A 27,248-nucleotide genomic window follows, 5' to 3' on the forward strand; every position below is an offset into this window, starting at 1 on the left:
GGGTGGCGGAGCCCACGCACTCGGGCCAAGCCCGCCATTTCACCAGCGGATTAGCAGGGAGGCGGCCGGAGTGGAGCAGGCGGGCCTTCGACGGAGGCGCCAGCGGCAGGAACTCGCTGAGCCAAAACACGGGCCTGCGGAAAACTATTTTTTTTTATTTCTCCACCAAAACAAACCCCTTGATAAAAATTCTGTTTTCCATAAGCTTCCTGACCTAACAGTGTCACCATTCCTGATTACACTAATAATTTAATAAGTTAACTTATGACGTATCGGGCATTCTGTTCTGAGCTTTTACTCTCCCCCTCGCCTCCACTGATGGTGTGTAACCGCTATCGTCCACCCTGCAAACGTAAAACCTAAGGCAGGTCTGGACCGCCCGACCTCGAGGCACGCCGCGACGTGCGACCCCACCAGGCGTCGCGAGAGGCCGAAAAGGGCGAAGACGAGGCGAACGCCCGGGCCAGGGCATCTGGGCACCGGGGAGGGCCACAGCCTTTCGTCATCTTAACGACACAGCGCAGTACCTGAGGGGCTATTCCAAGTCGGGGCAGACGAGGGCGCCGAGGTCGGGGTGCGTCGCCCCAGAGGGTTGGCTGGGCCCGCTCGGGCCTCCAGACCTGGCCGCGGGGCCTGGACAGACGACCGCTGCCGCTTCACTCACCCTCGGCGAAGCCGTCACCGCCCTCCGCTATCGACTTTTCCCGCCAGCCGCGACGTCGCTCTTACGTTAGCGATGCGCGCCGGGTCGTGACGTCAAAACTGCGCGCCGGAAGTGGGCCGCCTCGGGGTCCCTCTGGAGGCGGCGCGCGAGGCCCGAGGCTGGCACGGAGATCCGTGCCTGACGGGCCGAGGGGCGTGAGCAGGCCCGCACCCCGAGAGGGAACTTTGCACCCCGGAGAAGAGCAAGCCGGCCACCCGAGGCCGGGAGCCGGCTTTCAGGTAGGATGGCGGGGCCGGAGCTGCTGCTCGACTCCAACATCCGCCTTTGGGTGGTCCTGCCCATCGTTATCATCACTTTCTTCGTGGGCATGATCCGCCACTACGTGTCCATCCTGCTGCAGAGCGACAAGAAGCTCACCCAGGAACAAGTGTCCGACAGGTCAGCGGCCCCCTGCCCTGCCGACCCGACCGCCCCGTGACCTTGCGGGTCTGTCGCGTTGCCTCGCTCGGGTCGCGCCGCGCGCCCGCTGGCCGAGCGGCCTGGACCGTTACCCCGGCGTCCCGCCGTCGTCCAGTGCACGTGGGACGATAACCGTGCGGGCGTGGGGGTTGGATGGGTGATGCCCGTAGGGCCCCCAGCACGGGCAGTGTCGGGCGCGCTGGCGGCGCAGCCCGCGTCCCGGCCTCTCGAGCGGAGGGCCTGCCCTGCCCTGGCCGGACGTCCGCCTGTAGTGTCCGGGACGCCCGCCCCGGCTGACGGCGGGAGCAGGCCGAGGTGCCGAGTGAAGCGCGCTTGCAAGCTCGGCCGGTGTCCCTGGCCGTGTCGGGGCTGTGATTCTCTCTTCCGCTCCGAAGGGGGAGGCAGCGGCTTCGCCGTAGCTTCGTTGCAGCACCTGTCTGCGGAGCCGGGAACTGGGGATCTGGACTTGCGCCCCTCGCTGTTCCTCGGAGTGATTATGTCCGGCCCCTGGGGATTATTTTCAGGGACCGTCTGCTCCTATATGCTTGACCACTGCCTGTCACCTGCTGATCTCACATTTTAACAGAGAGCAAGCCAGGCCTTAGAACCTGACATTGGCAGGTTGAAACTTAATGTTTTTATCATATTTATTTTTTTAACAGTTACATTTTGTGGCGAGTAATACTGGATTTCCCTAACTCAGAAATTCCTCTACATTCAAAATATGGAGGCAGGAAAAAGCTAAATAGGCGAAACGTTCAGTGTGTAACAGCACAAGTGCTGCTGGAAGGGGACACTGAGTCTCGGGAACACTGCCGGATCCTTTCAGTTTTATTAAATATGTAAAACTCACAGCAGCTCTGTAAGCTCAGTGCTGTTGTTAACTGTAGAAACCGAGGCTTGAAGAGGCCTCGTCAGCACACCCAGTGACGTTCAGGAATCTGTGTTTTCTGTAGAATGTATTTATTTGCAAGAGAGCATGCCCCCCCAGCTGCTGGCTTACTGCCCAGGTGCCCTCACCAGGGAGGGGGGTCAGGGACTCAGCTGGGGTCTCCCACGTGGGTGGCAGGAAGGCCGTGCCCTCTGCCTCCCAGGATCTGAATTAGCTGGAAGCCAGGTCCGGGGCCTTAGCTGGGTATTGAACCCAGGGACTACGACGTGGGTCCAGGCATCTCATCTTCTGGTCTCCGAGTCTAGGGCTCTTTGCAGTACACCACAGAGGCCACTTGATTATTTGTCTGTGACATCAGTATTAGGAGTGACCAAAGGCAGCTCCCTGGAGCTGTAGAAAGGCAGGCTACAGAGAGATGCCAAGTGGAGGGAAGCAAACATTGACCATTCACTGATGCCTGAAAGTTGTTATTATAGTACATATAAAAAATGGGCCCCTCCCCCAAAGTGCAAGCGTGGGTCTGAGGCTCGGATAGTGTGCTTTGCTGAGATCTTCCAAGGCAGTGTGGGGCGTGGAATGCTCTGTGTGCTTCACGCTGTTTGCAGCATTCAGGGATGCTAAGATCCCTCACCAGTAATGATTGACAGTTAGGTGGCAGCTCTCCCCCGCCCCATCATCTGACAGAGTTCCCCTAGAGGGCAGGACCACCCCCGGAAAAGCACTGCTTTACAGAAAATTCTCTTGAGCATCATTTGAACTTGGGTCAAGTGCCATGTGTTCTAAAACAGCCCAACTCCAGGGCAAAAGGTGTCTTTCAGCTGTAAACGTCTAACTACAGTATACATTTCTTTTAGCCTGAGTGGTCACAAAATAGAATGGTTTCTTTTAATTTTTATTTATTTTTATTTTATTTTTTGATTTTTTTTGACAGGCAGAGTGGACAGTGAGAGAGAGAGAGACAGACAGAAAGGTCTTCCTTTGCCATTGGTTCACCCTCCAATGGCCGCCACGGCCGGTGCACCGCGCTGATCTGATGGCAGGAGCCAGGTGCTCCTCCTGGTCTCCCATGGGGTGCAGGGCCCAAGCACCTGGGCCATCCTCCACTGCACTCCCTGGCCACAGCAGAGAGCTGGCCTGGAAGAGCGGCAACCGGGACAGAATCTGGCACCCCAACCGGGACTAGAACCCGGTGTGCCGGCGCCATAAGGTGGAGGATTAGCCTAGTGAGCTGCGGCGCCAGCCTGGTTTCTTAAATTATTAAAATTTTACTGTCTGGTAACTTAAATAAAATGTTCTTTTTTCACTTCATTTTGAAGTTTTAATTTGAAAGAGGGGGGACGGAGAGATCTACCAGCTGGTTCTCTCCACAAATGGCCACAACAGCCGGGGCAGGTCCATGCCAAAGCCATGAGCCTGCAGCTCCATCTGGGCCTCCGCATGGGTGGCAGAGGCCCAAGCACCTGAACCCTCCTCAGCTGCCTTCCCAGGTGCGTTAGCAAGGACCTGCATCGGAAGGGCAGCACCCGGGACTCCAGCAACCGCTCTTAGGAGATCCTGGCACCACAGGTGGCAGCTTCACCTGCTGTGCCCCAGTGCTGACCCCAAAATGCTCTACTAAGCACTATATTAAACCCAAAATGGAAAATACACGAATGGATTAGACCAGGTTTGGAGACACAGAGGTGTACAGAAAGTGGTTCTCAAACGAAGCCTGGACTCAAAAATGACAGTCACAGAACCTTAGCAGTGTGGGAACCTGGACTTAAAAGCACCGACTTCAAAACTGAAACTTTGTTCTGAGAAAATGTCTCACTTGCAGATTGCCAAAGCTCTACCCTTGTAACCACTACAAGGACTACTTCCAGATTATCGTGGAAATCAGAACACACAGAAACTTCCTGTGAGATTTGCAGACCACAGAGAATCTGGCTGTGGGTTTCCGATGGAGACGCGGAGGGATTGGCAGGTACAGGATGACTGAAGCTCACCAGGAGTCAGGGTTTCAGGATTTCAATGATCAACTCCAGTTCTACAGAACTGTTCATACCCAGGAGACCTAGCTGATTTTCTGTTCACCTCAGTGCCTGGAAAAGGCCTCGGTTAATAAAGTGAACAAGTTCTTGAAGCCCTAGTGCGTGTCCTCACTGCTGCACGCTGTGGGGTTCAGAGTAAGACACAGGCAGGACCCTGCTCTCCACGAGTGTGAGTCCGAGTGATGAGTCACACACAGGGAAAACAGGAGCTGCCTCAAATGCAGAGCCTACGATACGCTGCGCATACAGGAAATCACTGTGGAGGTGATAATGTTTAAAAAACACCTCAGTTTAAAACCCTTCGCTATTCTCTTCGTGTTTTTTTTTTTTTTTTTTTTTTTTTTTTTTTTAATATTTATTTGAAAGGCAGAGTTACAGAGAGATACCTTCCATCTTCTGGTTCATTTCCCAGATGGCCACAATGGCCAGGGTTGTACCAGGAGCTCCATCTGGGTCTCCCACGTGGGTGCAGGGGCCCAAGCACTTGGACCATCTTCCGCTGCACTCTCAGCGCATTAGCAGGGAGCTGGATGGGAAGCGGAGCAGCCGGGACTCGAACAGTGCCTATATGGGATGCCAGTACGACAAGCAGCGGCTTTACCCGCTGCCCCACAGCACCGACCCCCACTTGGCTCTTACCCAATACAGCGGAGCCCTGCTGCCTCGTGTAGCCTGTCTACGCAGAAGCTTTTCCTCAGCAGGTTTTCTCCACTCCCAGGCAGAGCGCCTCTCCTCAGGTCCGCGGCAGCATGTGCTGCTGCTGCAGGGCCCTGTTCCCGCCAGCTGCCCTGAGGGTTCCGGCGGAATCGCACATCCTTAGCAACACTTGTCTCCAACCTGGCTGCCCGTCAGACACTCCCACGATACCCTCCCACTCCTGCCCAGGATGTGGCAGCTGGTTTCACATGTGTTCCTTCCTGTGAACGTGTGATTACATTTCTTCCCCTCACTAGACTGACTTTGGTGAGATATTTGCATTTTGACTAGAAGGTTTTTGTTTTTTTTTTTTTTAGATTTATTTATCTGAAAGAGTTACAGAGAGATTGTCTCTTTGCTTTTCAAATAAATTTTTTAAAGAAATTTTTCAAAACAAGTATTTGTTCAAAGAAAGACTCAATCAGTTATTGCACAGAGTTCAAATGGAAGCTTAGAGACTCAAAATGGTCTGCCGAAAGAACACCTAGCTAGGAAGTGGCAGATTTATTTATTTGAGGGGCTGGTGCTATGGCACAGTAAGCTAAGCCTCCGCCTGTGGCACTGGCATACCATAAGGGTGCCATTTCTTGCCTTGGCTGCTCCAATTTGAATCCAGCTCCCTGCTTATGGCCTGCGAAAGCAGTGGAGGATGGCCCAAGTGCTTGGGCCCTGCACCCATGTGGGAGACCTGGAAGAAGCTCCTGGCTCCTGGCTTCAGATTGATCCAGCTCTGGCCGTTGCAACCATTTGGAGAGTGAACCAGCGAATGAAAGACTTCTCTGTCTCTCTAACTCTGCCTCTCAAATAAATTAAAATCTTTAAAAATAAATAAATAAGTGGCAAAGACAAGACTCAAACCCATCTAGGCAGCTGCATGCTGAAATCAGTACCCGTTGGTCTAGCCCTGGTGCCTCCTAATGGTCAGTGGTAAAGGGTGCATTGGGGGGGTTTCTCTTGGTAATTTCCAATCTATAGCCTGATACTGTTGTAAAATGTTTTGATTGCACTGTTTGAATGTTGTGCCACTGTCAGATTATAAAAGTCTGTAAGCCTGTCCTGTCAGTCTGCACTTAGCACAGACCAGCATCAGTACAGAGCCATGCTTTCACTTTAGACTAGCTCACCGGGCACCACGTACTCCACATCCCTTCCATGGGCCTGTGTCAGCTGTACAGCATGAGGAGGCCAAGAGAGAACCCGCGGGCACCAGACCTCAGGAAGACAGGGCCTGAGGCACTTTGGGCTGGAGTCCATAGAGAAGCAGCTGGAACGTGCAGTGCGGCGAGGAGGCTGCAAGGGTGCTGGCTGCACAGAGCAGGTCACTTCGCATTGTGACACCTCCGTATCCGGAGGGGAGTGGCTCCAGGACCCCTGTGGTGCCCAAATCCACAGACACTCCAGTCCCCTCGCACATCCTCACGGTCCCTTACCCATCTGATGCAGCATGCGTACCATGCAGTGCTGTCATGCTGCACTGCCCATCTGATGCAGCATGTGTACCGTGCAGTGCTGTCACGCCGCACTGCCCATCTGATGCAGCGTGCGTACCGTGCAGTGCTGTCACGCCACACTGCCCATCTGATGCAGCATGCGTACCACGCAGTGCTGTCACGCCGCACTGCCCATCTGATGCAGCATGCGTACCGTGCAGTGCTGTCACGCCACACTGCCCATCTGATGCAGCATGCATACCACACAGTGCTGTCACGCCACACTGCCCATCTGATGCAGCATGTGTACCGTGCAGTGCTGTCATGCCGCACTGCCCATCTGATGCAGCATGCGTACCGTGCAGTGCTGTCACGCCACACTGCCCATCTGATGCAGCATGTGTACCGTGCAGTGCTGTCATGCCGCACTGCCCATCTGATGCAGCATGCGTACCGTGCAGTGCTGTCATGCTGCACTGCCCATCTGATGCAGCATGCGTACCGCACAGTGCTGTCACACCGCACTGCCCATCTGATGCAGCATGCGTACCATGCAGTGCTGTCATGCTGCACTGCGTGAGAGTGAAGGCCGTCTGTACGTGTTCAGACCACGCAGTTTTTTCCCAGTTATTTTCCATCTGCAGTTGGTGTCTGGTTGAATGTGAGGACCTGGAGCCCTTGGATGGGGAGGGAGGGAGGCGTACAGTTTGCTTGTGTCCTTCTGCGTTTATTCCCACTTTTCAAGAAGGGTTTCCATTGACTTAAGAGCTTTTTCTCACTCCTTTAAACAACTTTTCAAAACCTAGGAAAAAATTGTATTTTGATCTCTGTTGTGCTTAGCATTAGTATCCTGGCAACACAGTCACCCTGCGCCCTCTAATGATCGACTGTGCACTCTTCGCCAAATGCTTCCGTGTACTAATTCAGTAAATGTTTACCGAGTGCTTGCTGCTATCTGAATCCTGGGTGGGATTTCCGTGTGCTGCCCGTGAACTCCCAGCAGTCCTGTTTCCACTGCTCTGCACCTAGCTGCCACGTTCCCGTGGGTGTCCTCGCCCTTCCGCTCCGGCTGCCCCCAAGCTCTCTGAGCAGTGTCCAGCTGCTGTACTTTTCACTCGGCCTGTCGGGAGAAGCTGAGTGCAATGTCCTAAATCAGCAGCCTTTATTCGGAAACGCAGGCACTTCTGAAAAACACCTTTCTGAATTGTCCTCGGATACTTGCATCTTGGAAAGTTTTCACGCCGAGCTGCTGCCAAGTAGGCCTGCCGTTGTGTCCCAATAGGCCTTCTCCTTCACTCTCGCTCCCTTCTCGCGACCCACTTCTAAAACTCTCATTGTCTTGGTTGTGTTTTTCAGTCAAGTCCTAATTCGGAGCCGAGTCCTCAGGGAAAATGGAAAATACATTCCCAAACAGGTACTCACTTATCTTTTATTAAAAAGCTCCCGATTCACTGTGGAGGACAGCGGATACCTGAATGTTTTATAAGGGCCTCTTTGGGGAAAGCCAGAGGCTGGCAGCGCGGTAATTAAGCTGTGGCCCAGCGGTGTTGGCTGTCACCATGGCCTCACCCTTCTTGAGAAATTGTTTTTAAATGTGACTCAGCTAAAATGTCAGCTCGGCTGCCAAGTGGGCTGACAGCTTGGAGTGCAACAGCGTCTTCCAAGGGCCTCTGCCTACACCTCTGGGACTCGTTTGACAATTTGCTGTGTCATAGTTCTTGGACTTAAAAAGCTTTTTCTCTTCATGCTAGTCTTTCTTGACTCGAAAATATTACTTCAACAACCCAGAGGATGGATTTTTCAAGAAAACAAAGAGGAAAGTGGTACCCCCTTCTCCTATGACTGGTATGTATGTTCTGTCTGTCACCCTCGGGGGCTGGGGGCTGGGGGCTGGGGGCTGGGGGGTGGGGGTGGGGGTGGGCATGGCACTGTTGCTTTATTTGAATGTTCAGTGGTAGAAGGTGCTAAGCCAAGGGACCTGAGAAGTCATCTGCTATAGGGAGCTATGGCAGTGTGCTTCTCTTTTCCAGGTAAATCTGGGAACTCCAGTGTCTAAGACAGATTTAGGGAAAATAGACTGTGGGCTCATGGAGTGGGGAGTCTGGAGCCATTGGCCCTGACACACTTAGCTTTCCAGCCCCAGCTCCCACCAGGCTGGGCCCTGGTGCCAGCACCTGGGGCTGCCCAGCTGCTGCCTGAGGAGGAGGTGCCCACGCTCACCACAGCAGCTGTGCCTGTTGAGCCTGGTTATTTGGTCCACCCTGCAATTTCTGCTGTAACAGAATTTGTACTTGCACTCATACCTGTTGTGAAAAATGCAGCACGCTAACAAAGCGATGCACTGTCCTGCGTTGCCTCTCCTCTGAGTTGTGCCCTTGTCTGTCTGTAGGTGGCTTGAACATCCTTTTCAAACCGATGTACGGGCCCCAGAGCTCATTTCAATGAGTCTTTAAGAAAACTTATAAGAAAAATGCCAAAAAGTACATAATGACATACTTGACCCCACTAATGATTCATGGAGTTGAAACAAGACCACCTGTGGCTGGCATTGTATGTAGCACAGGAGGAAGGGCCACAGGATCCCTTATCAGGGTGTGGATAGAGTCCTGTCTGCTCCACTTCCATTCCAGCTGCTTGCTAATGCGCCTGAGAAAGCAGCTGATGATGGCCCACGTCCTTGAGTCACCAACACCCATGTGGGATACCTGGGTGGAGTTCCTGGCTCAGCTTCCATGGGGCCCAGCCTGGCTGTTGTGGCCATCTGGGGAGTGAACCAGAGCATAGATGATACCCCTCCCTCCCTCCGTCTCTCTTTTTATGGCTCTGCCCTTCAAATAAATAACTTTTGTATGTTATTTTTTTAAGATTTATTTTATTTATTTGAAAGGCAGCATGAGGCAGAGAGAAGAGATCTTCCACCTGTTGGTTTACTTCCCAGATGGCCAGGAGCTCCATCCTGCTCTGCTCTGTGGTTGTCAGGGGCCCAATCACTTGGGCTGTCTTCTGCTGCCTTCCCAAGCAGAGCGGCTGGGCTGGAACCAGCACTGTACTGTGGGACGCAGGGTCTCAAGCGGCAGCCCAGCCGCCCCTGCTGTCGTCACTGTCACCACTGCTGGGAGTGCCAATGGTGGGGCCTCACCACAGGACAGCCTGCCCTCACAGTTACTCACAAATGCCCCTACCTGGAAGTCCTCCGACAAACACGTCAGCGTGGAAGAGTTATGGACACATAGCTGTCGGCAGCATCACTTACTGGCAGAAAAAGGTTGTGAACATCTCTAGGTTCACCCAGACAGGATCGGTGCCATCTCACAGACACCCACAACACTGAGAGAGGGAGTGTACCGTGTGGCAGCACCACCTGCAAAATGGTAAATGTTTTAGGACGAAGAAGCAGCATAGTTAGCATTGTCCCCATATGTGGTGTGTTTGTGTATGTACATAGAAGTGGAAGGATACGCAACCCACAGAAGAGTGTAGACGAGGCTCAGAACTGTCTACCTCACACGTTCTGTCCTTCAATTCTGTTTTACAATTAACTTGTATTATTGTATTTATCAAATACATTAAACATTTATAAAAAAATTTCTAGAAAAAGCAGAGCAGGTCTCTACCAGCAGAGGTGAAATCTCACGGTGTCTTGTGCTCTCGCCTCAGATCCCACCATGCTCACTGACATGATGAAGGGCAACGTGACCAACGTCCTCCCCATGATTCTCATCGGTGGGTGGATCAACATGACGTTTTCAGGCTTTGTCACAAGTAAGCAGCCGGCCCAGCCAGCCTCAAGTTACTCCCTTTCCCACGTGTCTGTTCTGAGACCCTAATGACCCAGGACCCGCGTTTGGTTTTTGTTTCTATGGAAGCTGATGATATTCTTTGAACAAAAAAAAATTAATGCACTGTGATTTTGTAGCTCTTCTTCCAAAAGACTCCCAAGTTTGGGATGTGGATGCTTTTTTAGTAACAGAAACTCAGATGAGTGACGTGCGTGATGGCTCTGTCAGATCTAGTGTCGTAGCTAAGTAGCAGCTGGGGAAGCCTCTTGCTGTTTGACCTCATTTGCTAGGTACTGGGGTGACTCCTGTGCCTGTTGGTTTGTAAGTTCACCTTCTTCATTGAGACCAGCAGCAGGTTCTTGGTCTGTGTGTCCCCGCGCAGTTGAGCCGGCTGGGGCAGGGCTTCGTCCACGCTGGAAGGAGCTGCACTGGACTCTGCTTGCTCAGCAGCCCAGAAGCTGCTGTTCTGAGGGACGCTGAGCAGAGACGTATGATGGCTTTTTCTTCGGGAATGGTGGCACGTTTCCTCGGGGAAGTCATTTTCTGCAAGTCAAGTTCCCACCTCCTCAGGGAAGGAGCGCAGGCATTCACGCTCCAACTGCTCTAAAAATAAAGCAGTTGGGGCAGGCAGGAATTTTTCCTTTCTTCTCTGCAGCCAAGGTCCCGTTTCCACTGACCCTCCGTTTTAAGCCTATGCTGCAGCAAGGAATCGAACTGCTCACTTTGGATGCATCCTGGTAAGAACCTCCTTTTACTTAATCAAAACAAAGCCAAAGTCTAAAACCAGTGTCTCTTGAACAACAGGATGTGCAGTTTGCATCCTTCAGTGGAATAGGTTTTTAAAGTTTTTTTCCAGGGGCCAGTGCTGTGGCGTGGCAGGCACAGCCACCACCTGCAGTGCTGGCATCCTGTATGGGCACTGGTTCAAGTCCTGGCCAGCTCCCTAGTAATGCGCATGGGAAGGCAGTGGAGGATGGCCCAAGTCCTCGGGCCCTTGCACCACATGGGAGACCCAGAAAAAGCTCCTGGCTCCTGGCTTCAGATCAGCCCGGCTCCAGCCATTACAGCCATTTGGGGAGTGAATCAGCAAAAGGAAGACCTCTCTGTCTCTCTCTCTGCAAATCTGCCTTAGGCTAATCCTTCGCCTGCGGCGCTGGCAACCCCGGGTTCTAGTCCCGGTTGGGGCACCGGTTCTGTCCCAGTTGCTCCTCTTCCAGTCCAGCTCTCTGCTGTGGCCTGGGAAGGCAGTGGAGGATGGCCTAAGTGCTTGGGCCCTGCACCCGCATGGGAGACCAGGAGGAAGCACCTGGCTCCTGGCTTCGGATCGGCGCAGTGCCGGCCATGGCAGCCATTTGGGGGTGAACCAACGGAAAAAGGAAGACCTTTCTGTCTCTCACTGTCTAACTCTGCCTGTCAAAAAAATTTTAAAAAATTAAAAAATAAAACTTCTGAAGATGCCATGGCTGGATTATGGGAACTTTTTTTTTTTTTTAAGTTTTATTTATTTGAGGGGCTTGTGCTGTGGCATAGTGGCATAATGAGATAAGCCTCTAACGACGATGGCAGAATCCCCTGTCCCGGCTGCTCTACTTCTGATCCAGCTCTGCTATGGCCTGGGAAAGCAGGAGAAGATGGCCCAGGTGCTTGGGCCCCTGCAGCCGAGTGGGAGACCAGGAAGAAGGGCAGCCTGGGTCTTGACTTCAGATCAGCCCAGCTCCAGCCATTGCGGCCATTTGAGGATTGAACCACCAGATGGAGGACCTTTCTCTCTTTCTCTCCCTCTGTAACTCTGCCTCTCAAATAGATAAAATCTTCCAAAAAAAAAAAATTATTTATTTGAAAGACAGCTTTACAGAGAGAAAAGGAGAGAGATCTTCTATAGGCTGGTTCACCCCCCGAATGGCCACAGTGGCTGGCACTGAGCCAGGCCAAAGCCAGGAGCTTTGTTCAGGTCTCCCATGTGGGTACTGGGGCCCAAGCACTGCCATCCTCGGCTGCTTTCCCAGGTGCATTTTCAGGAAGCTGCATTGGAAGTGGAGCAGCCAGGACTGAAAGCAGCCCCCACATGGGATGCTGGCATTGCAGGCGGCCGTGGTGTTAGAAGGAATCAGACACAAAGCAGAGTAATGGGCCGTGGGCGTCACCCATGGTAAACCTGAGCCGCTACGGTTAGAGCAGAGGGGCAGTCGACCAGATGCTGGGTGCAGCTCCACCACACACAGCTCCGCTGGCGGAGAAAAGCTGTACCTTATCTGGATGGCGAGCTCCTAGTAGACTTCTACCCCCACTCTCCTTTGAGAAAAGCTCATTTAACTTTTCTCGGCATCTGGGTAAGTGTGTGCCTGACGTGCTCACGTGGACAGAGGGTAGGCGGGAGCCTGTGTGTAGTTCCCGTGGCAGGGGGGTCAGCAGTGTCACGTGCTCACAGGCCCTTAGACTCCTGCTGTTTTGTGACCCTAGTGCTGGAATGAAGGGTACAGTGTTTCTGTGTGTCATGTTTCATACTCCTTTTAGCTTGTCTTATACACACGTATTTCTTTTTTGGGTTCAGGGCGAGAAGCCTCAGGAGTAAAGCCCACAACTTGGAAGGCTCGCCCAGCAGTGTCACCCTCAGCTTTGCCAGGATTTCTGAAAGTTGCCTCTGGTGCTAACATCTCTGATGGCATCTCAAACAGCAGGCATCTGTCTCTGAGCCACAGAGAGAGAGAGAGAGAGAGAGAGAGAGAGAGAGAGAGAGATCTTCCATCTGCTGATTCAGTCCCCAAATAGCCACCATAGCCAGGGCTGGCCAGGCTGAAGCCAGGAGTCAGGAACGCCATCCTGGTGTCCCCCGAGGGCCATCTTTCACTGCCTTCCCAGGTGCGTTAGCAAGGAGCTAGATGAGAAGTGGATCGGCAGCAGGGACTGGAGGCGGCTCTCTGACATTGGATGCCGCTGTCACAAGCTGAGGCTGAACCTGCTCTGCCAGGACGCCGGCCCCGGCAGTGTTGATTTAGCATACCTCTGTCGCGGGAAGGATACCGAAGAATACCTTCTCACCTGTATTTCCTTCTTGGCTATGCGTTGTCTCATAAAGCCCGTCCCAGGGAACTTGTTCACGCATGCTGCACAACTCTGGTGTGAGAGTGTGTGGAGCCCACACTGTCTGCCTTTGCCTTGCCAGGGTGAGTTCTGCATCCTGGTACTTCCTCAACGTGTTTGGGCTTCGGAGCATTTATTCTCTGATTCTGGGCCAAGACAACGGTAAGAAGCAAGTCGGGTTTCAGGAGCAAAGAGCTGCATAGCTGGGTCATGCAGACCACACGTGTGATGCTGTCTGCCAGCACACTCACATGCACTGCTTTGTTCTTACGTGTCTGAGGTGTGCTGGCAGAGCTGAGAATTCCAGGGCGCAGACAGGAAATCTGCATTCTCCCTGGCAGTCCCCAAAGCCTGAGCCCTTCTTGGGCGGGATCCCAGAGCAGCAGCCTGAGCCCGTCCCCTGGAGCTGGGAGCAGGCCGGTTTGGTCAGTGAGTGAGTTAGATCCTGCCGGTGCTTGTGCTGGCTGTCTTTCGTGACCGGGACCTCACGTGGGTTACCTGACCACGCTGGTCCTCCAGGTGGTTTCCTCTAAGCAGGCACCCTAATCCCTTACCTGCAGGGCGCTTGGACCAGATACGTGGACACACAAACTGGAAATAAAGGGGAGTGCATCCTTCAGTTAGCTCTGCTGTTACCACTGCCATTTTTAAGAGAGATAAAGGGACTTTGCCAGAGTCACATAGCCAGTGGGTGACAGGGCCCGTGAGCTACCCCTGAGCACCGAGAATTGCACGTGACGCCCGTTCTTGCCAAGCCCTAGCCCTCCCGTCTCTGTGTTCCCTTGCAGCCGCTGACCAGTCACGGATGATGCAAGAGCAGATGACTGGAGCAGCCATGGCCATGCCTGCAGACACCAACAAAGCCTTTAAGGTGCGCCCCATTGCCCTTGGCCTTCAGAGCTGTAGTGTGGCACTGTTCCCTGTTTGAGCCTGCAGTTGGCAAAAATACACGTTACTTGTTCCTGAAACAAATCATGTAGTAAGTAAATTAGAGATTCTGTTTGCTTTTACTGATTTTTAAGTGCTCAGTTGAGTCTCAGACTACAGTCCAGCCAACGACATACCAGGTAAACATTTGGAGTCTTTTAATCCTTTTTGGAAAATGTAGACATGAAATATAAATTATATCCAAAAAATCAGTACTTACAGCCTTTTCATGACTCTGCAGTTTGTAAAATCCCATATAATTTTTGTACTGCAAAATCAATTGTTTTAATATTTATTTTTATTATTTATTTGAAAGGCAGTTACAGAGTTAGAGAGACACACACACACAGATTCACGCCCCAAATGGCCACTACAGCCAGAGCTGTGCCAATCTGAAGCCAGGAGCTTTTTCTAGGTCTCACACATGGGTGCAGGGCCCAAGGACTTGGGCCATCTTCTACTGCTTTCCCAGGCCATAGCAGAGAGCTGGACTGGAAGTGGAGCAGGTAGGACTCGAACCAGCACTCATACGGGACGCTGACATTGCAGGCGGCAGCTTTACCTGCTACACCACAGCACCCGCCCCTCAATAGTCTTTCATGATAAAAACTAGACATAGAAGGGAAATTCCTCATCCTGATAAAGGACAGCTCTGAAAACCGCACAGCTAACGTTATACTTGGAAACTCAGAGTTTTTCCCCTGAGACTATGACCGAGACAAGAATGTCTGCTCGTGCCACTTCTAAGTAACATTGTGTTAGATGTCCCAGCCAGGGCAGTTAGGCAAGAAAAATAAATACTGGATTAGGAAGGAAACACAGCTCTCTTTGCAGGGCACACTATCCTAAGTGTCCACAGCGCCACATGGGCAGCAGTTCAAGTCCTGGCTGCTCCACTTCTGATGCAGCTCCATGCTCATGCACCTGGGAAGGCAGCAGAGGGTGGCCCAGATCCTTGGGTCCCTGCACACATGTGGGAGATCCAGAAGAAGCTCCTGGCTTCACGCTGGCCCAGTCCTGGCCATACTGGCCATTTGAGGAGTGAAGCGGCAGATGGAAGAAATCCTTCCCTTCCTCCCTCCCTCCCATAGAAAATATTTAGCAATAAATCTAACAAAAGAAAAGCCAAACTTGTATACTAACGATTTCAAAACATTGCTGAAAGAAATTCTTTTTTTTTAAGATTTATTTTATTTATTTGACAGGGAGAGTTACAGAGAGATAAGGAGATACAGAAAGAGATCTTCCACCTGCTGTTTCGCCCTCCAGATGCCTACAATGGCTGGGGCTAGGCCAAACCAAAGCAGGAGCCAGGAGCGTCTTCTAGGTCCCCTATGTGGGTGGCGGGGGCCCAAGCACTTGGGCCGTTTCTGCTGCTTTCCCTGGGGTATTGGCAGGAAGCTGGTTGGGAAGTGGGGCAGCATGGACTTGAACCAGTGCCCCTGTGGGATGCCAACTCTGCAGATGGCAGCTTACCTGCGCAGTACAGTGCCAGCCCATGCTGAAAAGTCAGAGACCAAAATAAACAGAAGGTGTTCGTGTTCATGTTTTGGAAGAGTTAACAGTGTTGAGATAGTGCTGCTCCTCAAACGAAAGATTCAACACAGTCCCTGTCAAAGTCTCGTCTTTGGTAGGGAAATTGAGAAGCGGATCTGAAAGCCTGTGTGGGTGAGACAGTAAAGGCAAGGAGAGATACCAAGGCGGCGGAATAGGGAGGGACGTACTGCTCTAGTCTAGGGAGATACTCTAAGAAGGCATGTAGAGTGGGGGAGAGACCGGCAGGGGAAGCTCCACGCAAATTAGAGGGACACAGCGGATCTACGTGGAGGGTGTGAACAGCACAACTCGGGACCCCAGCAGCGAGAGCCTCAGCAACACCTTTGGAGAGTGAGGTGAGACCAGAATGCAGCAGCCCCAGCCACGGGCAATAAAGCTCCAGGAAGAGCCTGCCCTCAATTTGGCTTAGAACCCTGTGGGGGCTGGGGCCAGTGCTGTGGCGCAGTAGGTTAATCCTCTGCCTGCAGTGCTGGCATCCCACGTGGGCGCTGGTTCTAGTCCCGGCTGCTCCTCTTCCAATCCAGCTCTCTGCTATCGCCTGGGAAAGCAGTAGAAAAAGGTCCAGGTGCTTGGGCCCCTGTACCTGTGTGTGAGACCCAGAAGAAACTCCTGGCTCCTGGGTTCAGATTGGCTCAGTTCTGGCCATTGTGCCTCTTTGGGAAGTGAACCAGTGGGTGGAAGACCTTTTCCTCTCTTTCCCACACTGTAAATCTACCTCTCAAGTAAGTAAATAAAATGTTAAAAAAAAAAAAAAGAAAAGAAAAGAAAAGAAAGAAAAAAGAACCCTGTGGGGGACAGTACACCTGCCAACCTCCAGGGAAAAAGAGAGAACACGTTTCTCTCCCGACCACCGGCACCAGCGTGTTTAACTGGCCTAGAGAGGTGGGTGCCGTTCTGGACATGTGGAACAGCTGCACTAGCTCATGTCTGCACACCCAGCATCCAGCCGAGAGGAGATGCCAGTGTCTGCTGGGAGAAAGGACAGGGGGCTGGGTGCTCATGACTAGGAGCTTTGTGTGCTGGGACCGTGAAAACGCTGTGGCTGCGTCTGAGGGCGCAGGGTGAGGCTGGGTCTCTGGGCAGTCACTGTGGGCTGCTCCACACGCTCGGGGCTCCCCGATTCCCTGCTGAGGGTCACTGCGGCGGGATCCGTGCTCACATGGAGGACTGCATGGATCCTGTGTGTGGATCTTGTGCCAGTGCAGACAAATATTATACCCACTGCGGCTAGGACCCGGCACTGGCCTCCTTGGAGGAGTGAGCGTGAGACTGTGCCACCAGAGCAGATTAAACCTCCCCTCTGATTAAAAAAAAAGATTTATCACACCCAACTTGGGAACTTGGGTGTCACCCTGGACACTCCCACACCCTAGAGCCTTAACAGAGCTCCCCTGCCACACCCAGCACACGCCTCGGGGTATTCACTGAAAGAGTGGACCCTCCGCTAAGCCACAGAGGCCTAATCCAAAGGTAAAAGCCCTCATGGGGGAAAAAAAGTATCTCCACAATGCCTAAAAATAAACCCAACAGCCAGCACTATGGTGCAGCGGGTTAAAAGCCGGGCCTGCAGTGCCGGCATCCCATATGGGCACTGGTTCTGGTCCCAGCTGCTCCTCTTCCCATCCAGCTCTCTGCTGTGACCTGGGAAAGCAGTAGAAGATGGCGCAAGTCCTTGGGCTCCTGCAGCCACGTGGGAGACCCAGAAGAAGCTCCTGGTTTCAGATAAGGAAGACACCATGGTGCCTTCAAAGGAACGCACCAGCACTTCAGTACGAGAATGTGAGAGTGAAGACTGAAGAAATGCCAAAAACAGTCAAAAAATTAAAGTCATCAGAAGCTGTCTATTTTTAAATGAAAGTATAAGAATGCTTTCTGATTCAAGAAACTCCTTATTAAACTGCTTCCTTACCGTCCTTTCTGCTGTAGCATAAAAGTGAGCCTGCGTTTGAATAACCGCCAGCAGGTGACCAGTCACGAGGGAGCCACTTCTCAGTTTCCAGTCTTTTTGCTTATGTTGCAACAACTTACAAATGTTTAGTTTTTGTATCTAGTCTGATTATTATAATGTTTATAGTTTATTTTTACCAAAGAAATGCAATTCATATGACAAAGTATTGCAGAATAAACAGTTCTATAATCAAAAAAAAGTAATCAAGCAAATCCACAAATTAAAGAAATTCGTACATGACATGTGCTCCGGTGCGGGATGCGGGTCTGGCAAGTGGTGGCTCCCCCCACTGCAGCACAATGCCAACTTTAAAAGGAAAACTTGGATGAAGCAGTAACATGAAGGGCCAGTGTTGTGCCACAGTGTGTTAAGCCACCACACGGGACCCTGGCATCCCAGTACAGCACTGGCTCAAGTCACTGTTACTGCACTTCTGAATCAGCTCCTGCTAACACACCTGGAAACCAGCAGACAATGGCTTGATCAAGTACCTGGGTTCCTGCCACTTGTGTGGGAGACCTGGATGGGTTCCCTGGCTCCTGGCTCCTGGCTCCAGCCTGGCCGGGCCCTGGCTGGGACAGCAGTTTGGAGAGTGAACCAGTAGATGGAAGATCTCATTCTTTCTCTCTTTGTGTCGATTTTCAAATAATTTTTTTAAAGATTTATTTATTTGAAAGAGTTACACAGAGAGAGGAGAGGCAGAGAGAGAGAGGTCTTCCATCTACTAGTTCACTCCCCAATTGGCTGCAGTGGCCAGAGCTGTGCCGATCCGAAGCCAGGAGCTTCCTCCCGGTCTCCCACGCGGGTGCAGGGGTCCAAGGACTTGGGCCATCTTCTGCTGCTTTCGCAGGTCACAGCAGAGAGCTGGATTGGAAGTGGAGCAGCCAGGTCTCGAACTGGCGTCAATATGGGATGCCGGCACTTCAGGCCAGGGCATTAACCTGCTACCCTACAGCGCCAGCCCCAAGTTTTTTGTTTTTTGTTTTTTTTTTAAGAAAAAGAAACATAGCATGAGCCAACATTTGTATTGTATATTAAGTTTCATAATTCTTAATATTTTTTTGAGAGGTAGAGTTACAGACAGTGAGAGAGAGAGAAAGGTCTTCCCTCTGTTGGTTCACTTCCCCGATCCGAAGCCAGGAGCCAGGTGCTTCTCCTGGTCTCCCATGCGGGTGCAGGGCCCAAGCACCTGGGCCACCCTCCACTGCCTTCCCGGGCCACAGCAGAGAGCTGAACTGGAAGAGGGGCAACTGGGACTAGAACCCAGCGCTCACTTGGGATGCCGGCGCCACAGATGGAGGATTAACAAAGTGAGTCACGGCACCAGCCCCTCATAATTTTTTTTTTAATATATTTATTTATTTGAAAGGCAGAGTTAGAGAGAGAGAGTGAGAGAGGTCTTCATCTGCTGGTTCACTCCGTAAATGGCCGCAACAGCTGGAGCTGCGCTGATCCAAAGCCAGGAGCAGGAGCTTCTTCCGGGTCTCCCACGCGGGTGCAGGGACCCAAGGACTTGCGCCATCTTCTGCTGCTTTCCCAGGCCACAGCAGAGAGCTGGATTGGAAGTAGAGCAGCCGGAACTCGAACTGGCACCCATATGGGATGCCTGCACTGTAGGTGGTGGCTTCATCCACTCTGCCACAGTGCCAGCCCCCATAATTCATTTTTTAAGACCCACTAATTTGAGGCAGAAGTAGTTAGGTTAATATTATCTTTAAGAAGTAGAATCTCTTGTGGAGTGTTGCCAGTTCCATCTATGAATGGCTTCCATTCAAATGACTACTTGCCAAAGCAGTTTTCTGGTTTACACTCTCCACGTCTTTCTTCCAATGATGAAATCATCAGAGTGCCAGATTCCTGGACTCCCACAGACTGGAGTGAAATGCCATCATGTACGGAACATAAGGTTGGGCACATGTTCTCAGGGCCTTTGGAGATGTTCCCAGCCATTTCCATCAGAGCCTCTCTGACCCTGCACAGCTGAAACCAGATGAAGGTCCTTGATGAAAGAGCCCAGACTCGGAGCTCTGACTTGTCCCCGTGTGTCCCCAGGGCTGGTGCCGCGCAGAGAGCCTGGGCTGACAGGTCCCACACTGGGGCTCTGGAGTCCCGTTCCCTGCAAAACCTTGAACATAGTCACGCCCCCGCGCCCTTGGCCCCCTTTTCTGTGCGTTGAGGGGGAGGGTAGGAGGCCACAGCACCCCCCACCCCCTGCTGGGACAGAATGGCCTCGAGGTGGTGGCTAGGGTCGGTCCTGGCTGTCGGTGACAAAGCCCTTCTCACCCTGCTCTGCCCTGCCCTTCCTCTGCAGACAGAGTGGGAAGCCTTGGAGCTGACCGATCACCAGTGGGCGCTGGAGGACGTGGAAGAAGAGCTCATGGCCAGAGACCTCCACTTGGAGGGCATGTTCAAGAGGGAGCTGCAGACCGCCATATTCTGAAGGCGGAGTGGGGTTGCGGTCAGGAGCTTGAAGTAGTGCGTAGCGTGTAACGGGTCGGAGCTGGAGCCTCGGAATAAAGAGGATGCCGGGCTGGCGGGGCTCCTTCTGTCTGAGCGGGGCTCCCCCATGCTGGGGCCCGGAGGCACCCGGAGCACGCCGGCGACCTGCGGCTGAGCCCGTGTTTTCAGTGTTCCTTCCGCGACGCCAGGCCTGCCGGGCAGAGGGAGCCCGGCTGCTGCGTGAGCATCTGCGACTCGGCTCGGGAGCAGCACCGTCGGCGTGAGCTCACGGGGTTCACGCACCCTTTCTAACCACAGCACCTTACCTTTAGTTCCCTCTAGCATTCTTAACTTGCTTCATAAGAGGACCACGTTCTCACTGCCGCAAACGTGGAAGTTACTGACGAGCAGCCTCAGGCTCCCTGTACTGTCCACTTGAGCCGCAGGCTGGCGTAGAGAGCGGACGTGGCCCAGCCTGACTGAGACCAGCTCGAGAGTGAACGCCCGGGCCAGGGCCCACTGCGCCGTCACACGCACGTCTCAGTGCTGTCCAGGGAAACCATGAGCCCATGGCACTGCGCGCTCCCAGGTGCCTCTGGGGCCATCGCAGACAGGTTGTGTAATTCAGGGTCTTGATCCAACTCCAGAATCTGTGAAACCCGATGGCATCTCAGAGTGTGTCTCAGTTCAAAGAAAGACCTCGTTTCCCAGCTTGCAGCTAAGGGGGCGTTTGTGCCTCCCTGGCCGAAGGGAGAGCCGGCAGATCAGACAGAGATGAGGCCCACAGGATTCCTGTCCGCGTCACAGGGCTGTAATTTGCATGCTGAGCACTGTAATCAAGAACCACTCGACTCTACAATTAAACCCTCTGCTCTCCCTGCCCCTGACGGTGTTGCCTCTGGTGGGTTACTGGCAGCCCTCTGCCGACAGCGGCCTCTCCCGGGCCAGTGCCGCCCGGTCTCCCGGGAGAGAGCCTTTTCCGAGGTCCTGGGACCTCAGTATCTGGTGGGGGCAGTGACAGAGTCCTGCACACCCGAGTTTCGACACCCTGACCCTTAACAATAACAGAGATTGCCCCAAACCACACGTTAAAGGAGCCAAGGCTCACAAGGGCTCGAAAAGCCTTCCGTGCAAAAGGGCTTCCAAGCAAGGGGAGCTCACTCAGCGGCGGCCACAGGTGCACGTGCCCGCGACCCCGGCACCCCCGAAGGCAGGACGGGGACAGCCTGCACCGCAGGTGGGGCGGAAACACCAGCTAGTCGGTAGTGGGGGTGACGTCGCCCTCGCTCCCACAGGGCGGCACCAGAGCACGTGCGGCGTCTGCCTGTCATCCACCCGGGATGCGGCTCCTCCCCTTGTCGCACAGTTGGGTGTACGACGTGCGAATGGTCAGACCCAGCGCGCTGGCAGTAGACACACAGCTTTGGCACCAGCAAGTTGCGCAGGAAAGCCAGCTGTGCCGGAGCCGCTGCCCGAGCCAGCACGCCAGCCCCCGTTTAGGAAGCAGGGCCTGCTGCTCAGCGTTGGCTGTGGTTCAGTTTGGGGCAGGCACTGAACAAGCCCGCCTACGGAGGAGAGCTAAGCATCCAGTCGGCTGCACGACGCAACTCGGGACAGCAGGGAACAGAGGGACAAGGGTCAGCTTGGTCACTAAGCTTACGATGCAAGTGAGGACTAAGTGAGGAACACCACAGTCGCAGGCGGCAGAAATTCACCCTGACGTAAGCCACTGAGGGAGGTAACTGGCCCTGGAACCCCAGTGTCCAGTGGTCACTCGCTGCAGGCACGCGGGCTCCAGGGCCTCAGCAGGTCCTCGAGGCCCAGCAGCAGGGTGGGCATTTCCCACAGCGGTTCAGACCCGGGGCCCACACGGAGTTGCCAGGGTTTGGCTGCTGGCTCCTGTCTCTGGCTTCCTGCTCGTGTGGATTCCAAGGCAGTGGTGATGGCTCAGGTAATTGGGCCCCTGCTACACATGTGCGAGACCTGGACCGAGTTCCCAGCTCCTGGCTTGAGCCCTGGCCCAGCCCCAGCCATTGCACACATTTGGGATGTGAATTAGCTGATCAGAGATTTCTTTCTCTGTCTCAAAAAAGTTAAGTTTAAACATTTTTCAGGAGCCAGCACTGTGGCAGGGCCCGTAAAGCTGCCCCCTGCAGTGCCAGCGTCCCATGTGGGCCCTGGTTCCAGTGGCTGCTCCACTTCCCATCCAGCTCCCTGCGGATGTGCCTGGGGAAGCAGTAGAAGATGGCCCAAGTGCTTGGGAAATCTGGATGTAACTCCTGGCTCCTGGCTTCAGATCAGCCCAGCCCCGGCCACTGCAGCCATTTGGGGAGTGAACCAACGGTCGGAAGACCTTTCTGTCTCCCTCACTCTAACTCTACCTCAGAAAGAAAGCAAAGAGAGAAGTAAGGCACCCTTAAAATTCCAGTGGAAGTCAGGGTTGCACTGTTGCGCCTGCTTGGGTGATAGACAAATGGCAGCAGCTTCATGATCCGCCCTAGGGAAATGCCAAGGACTGACGATGGGGTCAGGGGTGGGTCCCCAAAGGAAGCCTGGCTGCTGTGGTCAGAAGAAGGTGGCATGGGTGCCAGGCAAGGCAAGAAAAAATGCTTTTCCATTTCATCACCCAAACTGGAATGTTCCCCAAAGCAGGCAGCGTCTGCTCCCGGGAGGGCAGCTTATTACACTGCCTGGTGCCATGCTGGGTCCTATCGTCTTCATGGTTATTAAGATTATTTACTTAATTGAAAAGCAGAGCAATAGAGAGAGAGATAGAAGGTCTTCCACTTGCCGGTTCTCTCCCCAGATGCCCACAACAGCCAGGCGAAAGCCCAGAGCCAGAATACCCTGGGTCTCCCCCAAAGGACCAGGGCCCAAGTACGAGGGTGACCCTCTGCTGCCTTTCCAGGCACACTGCTAGAAAGAGGGTCACAAACGGCAGCGGGGACCCGGATCAGCGCTCCAGCAACCACGCAGGTGTCGCGAGCAGCGGCTCAACCGGCTATCTTCCCTTACTGCTCCTTCAATAAACGTGGAACGGACGGACCCTGCAGGCACTGCCCACCAACAGGACTCACTCACAGACCTGGCAATCTGACCGCTGCGATCCCAGGGAGGCTGTGTGATGCCCTGTGGGTCATCTAACCAAGCTGTGTGAGATAACCAAGGCTTGGTCGTATAACCAAGCCTCCTGGTGGAGGCATCATCCCAACCAAGATGTGAAAGACCAAGGAATCTACCGGAGAAACAGGCTTTCTTGCCATAGACCATGATGCAAGGTCCAAGAGCCAAAGCTTTCCAACGAGCCCCGCAGGACCCTCAAGTGCAGGTGGTACCCAGAGCTTGGGCGGGGCGCTTTGCGGGGGCAGAGAGCGTGGGCACAGGTCAGAGTGAGTAACCCTACTCCAGGAAACCGGGCCAGGGAGGAAGCGGCAGTGGGGCCCAGGACAGAGGAGCTTCGACTGGCAGACGCTGGGGAAGGACTGGCGGGCAGGGATTCCCTGCTGGGTGGGGACGGAATGACGGGGGCTGCGGGAGTGAGAGCCAGAGGGTGCTGCAGTCCGGGGAGTGGGCGGCACGGAGGCCCACACGTCACTCACTCCTTTCTTGCACTAAGTTGCTTTGCTGCAGACCCTCCCCCTCTCCGAGCACAGCAGTGCAGCCACTTTGCAAAGCCTGGCAAACGAGGCTCCCCCCGATCCTCCCTGTATTCAGCAGGTGCACTGTGGCCAGCTCTCATCTCCAACAATGGAGGCAACAGGGAAACTGAGGCACACAGAGGTTTAGTAACTTGCCATGAAGTAGCCAGGCCACGATGTGAACCCAAGTGTGACTCCAGACTGGGCGCTGTTAGCTGTTTCATAATTCTGATTTCTGGAATATTTCCAGATTGACATGTTACTCTCCCTCCGTCTGGCACTTTAAAGAAGTCTCAGCCAGGGGCTGGTGCTGTGGTGTAGTGGGCGAGGCCGATCAGCATCCCACACAGGCACCAGTTTGGAACCTGGCTGCTTCTCTTCCCATCCCGCTCTCTGCTATGCCCTGGGAAAGCAGTAGAGGATGACCCAAGTCCTTGGGCCCTGCACCCATGTGGGAGACCCGGAGGAAGCTCCTGGCTCCTGGCTCCAACCCGCCTAGCTGCAGCCTATCAGAGAATGAACCAACAGATGGAAGATCTCTATATGTCTCTCCCTCTAACTCTGCCTTTTATATAAACACATCTTTAAAAAAAAAGTTCAGACAGGAAAAGGATTCGGGATGGAAACCAAATGGAAAGGAACATATTTCTGGACCGGTCCTGCTCAGAACTGACCCACACCCCACTGTGTTTGAAGTCCACAGAGAAATCACTTCCTGCAGGCCCAGGCTGCGTCCCCTGCCCCACCCCCACCCTCAGCCCCTCGAGCAATGCATGCACCTGGCGTTTCTGCTTTGCCCTGAAGAACAGCTGCTCTTAGTTTTTCAATCGCACCTCATGTACAAAGTGAGTGTTCCATACGTATTTATTGCAGGAAGGGGAGAAAAGAGAAACTGACAAGTAATCAGAAGGTCAGGCAGGAAGTGTCCAGGTCCACGCTGCAGAGCGAGGAACCCCAGGTGCAGCAGGCTGGGCTGAGCAGGCGCCGTCAGTGGCTGCACCACGCGCAGGCTCAGCTGCTCAGAGACAAGCCTGCAGGTGGCCCAAGGTGAAGGTGTGTGTGTGTGTGTGTGTGTGTGTGTGTGTGTGTGTGTGTGAAGTACAGACATGCAGACTGTTGCCTCCAATGTGCGGCTGGAAAAAGGTGTGTACACATAAATGGCATCATCAAGACATACTTTTTTTTTTTTTTTTTTTGACAGGACATTGGTTCTCCCTCCAATGGCCGCCGCGTGCTGTGGCCAGCGCACCGCGCTGATCCAAAGCCAGGAGCCAGGTGCTTCTGGTCTCCCATGGGGTGCAGGGCCCAAGCACTTGGGCCATAGCAGAGAGCTGGCCTGGAAGAGGGGCAACCGGGACAGAATCCGGCACCCCGACCGGGACTAGAACCCGGTGTGCCGGCGCCGCAGGCGGGGGATTAGCCTAGTGAGCCGCGGCGCCGCCCCCCCCCCCCTTTTTTTTTTTTAACATAACCCACAGCTCCACTGACACAACCTGATCCATGTTCAAATTCCCCCAGTATATTGAAATGCCCTCCTGCAGTGGGTTTATGTGAGTAAGATTCCCAACAGCCCCCGTGGCGCTGGCTGCTGTCCCATCAATCTCTGTTCTAACAGTTTTTCCTCCCTCCGCATTCTCCCCAAGCCATTCACTGAAAAACCGTATTGGTTATTCCTGGGGCAGACTTCCAAGGATCTCCGTGGATCCTCTCGTCTGCATAGGAAATCCGGTCTTCATGCTGTGTTTCCCTTCCAGCAAAGACCCAGGGGACTCAGCCGGTGACAGATGCCTAGGAAATTTAGCAAGTGGGGAAAAAAAAATCAAGGAGTGCTCGCTGTAGGCAACACACAACCTCCAGAGAGGGAGTCACCTTCCCAGTTCACGCCCTGAAGCAGCCTGAGCAACTGACAGACGGTCCCAGTACTGGAAACGCAGAGTACCGACACATGCAAAGACGGCACGGGAAGAAGGACCAAGTCCTGCGAGAGACAGGCGCCCACTCTCTCCCGCATCCACGGGAAGAGGTAATCGGGGGCCGTGGCTAAGAGGAAGCCTGGGGCACCCCCACCCCACAGCCCACGCCGGTTCCAGTCCCAGCTCGGCTCCCAGTCCCAGCTTCCCCCTGATGCGCACGCAGGGAGCAGAGTGGTTCAGACCTGGGCTCCTGGTTCCAGCCCAGCTGGGGCAAAGCTTTTGGGGACTGAGTGAGTGGACGGGAGATATCATTCTCTCTCTCTCTCCATCTCTGTATCTCATCTCCCTCTTCTATCCCTCTCTCTCTCTCTCTCTCCATCTCTCCCTGCCTTCCAAACAAAAGTTTTTTGAAAAATGTAGTATGTTTTAAAAAACGCAAAACCGGAAAAAAAAAAAAAAAACTTAGCAACCTGTGTACGCTTATCAGAAGAAATGACCGGAATACTAGGAAGGGCTAGAAAGGACTGTTTGCAGGGAGTGAGAACCTGGAGCGAGAGGGAACGGGGGATGGAGAGGTTGGTTTCAATCAGCTGTCACAATCATTAACCAATAAACACTTTTTTTTTTTTTTTTGACAGAATTAGTGAGAGAGAGAGAGAAAGGGCACTGCGCTGATCCGAAGCCAGGAGCCAGGTGCTTCCTCCTGGTCTCCCATGGGGTGCAGGGCTCAAGCACCTGGGCCATCCTCCACTGCACTCCCGGGCCACAGCAGAGAGCTGGCCTGGAAGAGGAGCAACCAGGACAGAACACTTCTTAAAAGGGCCAGGTGGTTGGTACTGGAACAGGTGGGGCGTGAGGCCGACTGAGTCCGGACACCGGGGACGTGGCGGGCTTACCTTGGCCGGTGCAGTGAGCCCAGGGCAGGGCAGTGGTGCTGAGCAGGGTCTGCGGCCTCCCCAGCTCCGGCCTGCTCTGCCTTTTTTATTCCGCCAGCCGGAAGGCAGAGCCACGCACTGCTCTGGGCGCTGACTGCCACGGACCCGCCGGCCACGCCGCCTTCCCCACTGCCTGCGCTTTCGCTCTCGCCGGGAGGCCCACGCTCGGCTCTGTTGGTTTTAAGTCCTTTTCAGCGACCCCAGTTGGAGCCTATTTTCAGACTCAACTTGAACAACAAGAGCCACCTGGCAGCTGGGGGGGGTCCTCCCTCTCCTTCTCGGGCTCTCAGCTTCTTCCTGGGGGGCGGGAGCTGCCTCGGGCCGTGTTATGGCCCCTCGAGCTATCAATGTGACTAACAGCAGGTCCTGGCTCCACTTCTGATCCAGCAGCTTGCTAATGAGCCTGGGAGGGGCAGGTGCGGGCCCAGGTACTTGGCTCCTGCCAACCACGGGGGAGACCCGCACGGAGTTCCAGGCTCACGGCTTCAGCCTGGCCCAGCCTCAGCCATTGGCAGTCATTTGGGGGAGTGAACCAACGGATGCAGGATCTCTCTGTGTCTCTCCCTCCCTGGCTGTCTAACTCTGCCTTTCAAATAAACAAATCTTTTAAAATGAAATTTAAAAAGCACTCTCTCTACAGTCAGACTGTGGCTTGGCCTCTTAGTTGCCAAGTGACGTTACCAAGTTACCTCTCTGAGCTGTAGCTCTAACATGACGAGCATAACAACACGTAGGGGATTAAAAAAGAACACGGCTGGGTAAGCCACCACCTGCACCAGGCGTCCCATGTGGGCACCGGTTAGAGACCCGGCCGCCCCACTTCTGATCCAACTCGCTGGTAGTGCACCTGAGAGAGC

General features: G+C 53.8%; 2 protein-coding genes and 1 long non-coding RNA gene across 8 annotated transcripts in view; 1 reads left to right on the forward strand and 2 right to left on the reverse strand.

Moving 5' to 3' along the window:
• Positions 1 to 797, reverse strand: part of FANCD2 (FA complementation group D2) — a 78,638-nt gene extending 77,841 nt beyond the window's left edge. For 2 of the 4 annotated variants that reach the window (XR_016215085.1, XM_008249931.5), the window contains exon 1: positions 528 to 730. The gene's annotated coding sequence lies outside the window, so the exon portion shown is untranslated. Of the gene's footprint in view, positions 1 to 527 lie in introns of all 4 variants that reach the window. The other 2 variants (XR_016215084.1, XM_008249932.5) reach the window with 2 other exon arrangements.
• EMC3 (ER membrane protein complex subunit 3) lies at positions 778 to 20,792 on the forward strand. 3 transcript variants are annotated; one of them, XM_008249930.5, is made up of 8 exons: positions 778 to 1,102; positions 7,531 to 7,588; positions 7,926 to 8,019; positions 9,832 to 9,936; positions 10,609 to 10,690; positions 13,117 to 13,196; positions 13,823 to 13,905; positions 19,778 to 20,792. In XM_008249930.5, the coding sequence occupies exons 1-8, from the start codon at positions 948 to 950 to the stop codon at positions 19,904 to 19,906; spliced, it is 786 nt and encodes a 261-aa protein (XP_008248152.1). In that variant the 5' UTR covers positions 778 to 947; the 3' UTR covers positions 19,907 to 20,792. The 3 variants fall into 3 exon arrangements, with proteins under 3 accessions (XP_008248152.1, XP_089162803.1, XP_089162804.1); XM_089306678.1 differs by lacking the exon at positions 778 to 1,102 and adding an exon at positions 7,066 to 7,430; XM_089306677.1 differs by lacking the exons at positions 13,117 to 13,196; positions 13,823 to 13,905.
• Positions 20,500 to 26,489, reverse strand: LOC149124454 (uncharacterized). The gene is made up of 2 exons (XR_016215086.1): positions 26,353 to 26,489; positions 20,500 to 20,735 (listed from the first exon to the last, which is right to left on the reverse strand). It is a non-coding gene; the product is annotated as an uncharacterized LOC149124454 (long non-coding RNA).
• Positions 26,490 to 27,248: the final 759 nt, after the last annotated feature.

Source organism: Oryctolagus cuniculus, chromosome 10, assembly GCF_051225735.1.
Source record: "Oryctolagus cuniculus isolate XC-2025 breed Fujian yellow rabbit chromosome 10, ASM5122573v1, whole genome shotgun sequence".
Taxonomy (NCBI): domain Eukaryota; kingdom Metazoa; phylum Chordata; class Mammalia; order Lagomorpha; family Leporidae; genus Oryctolagus; species Oryctolagus cuniculus.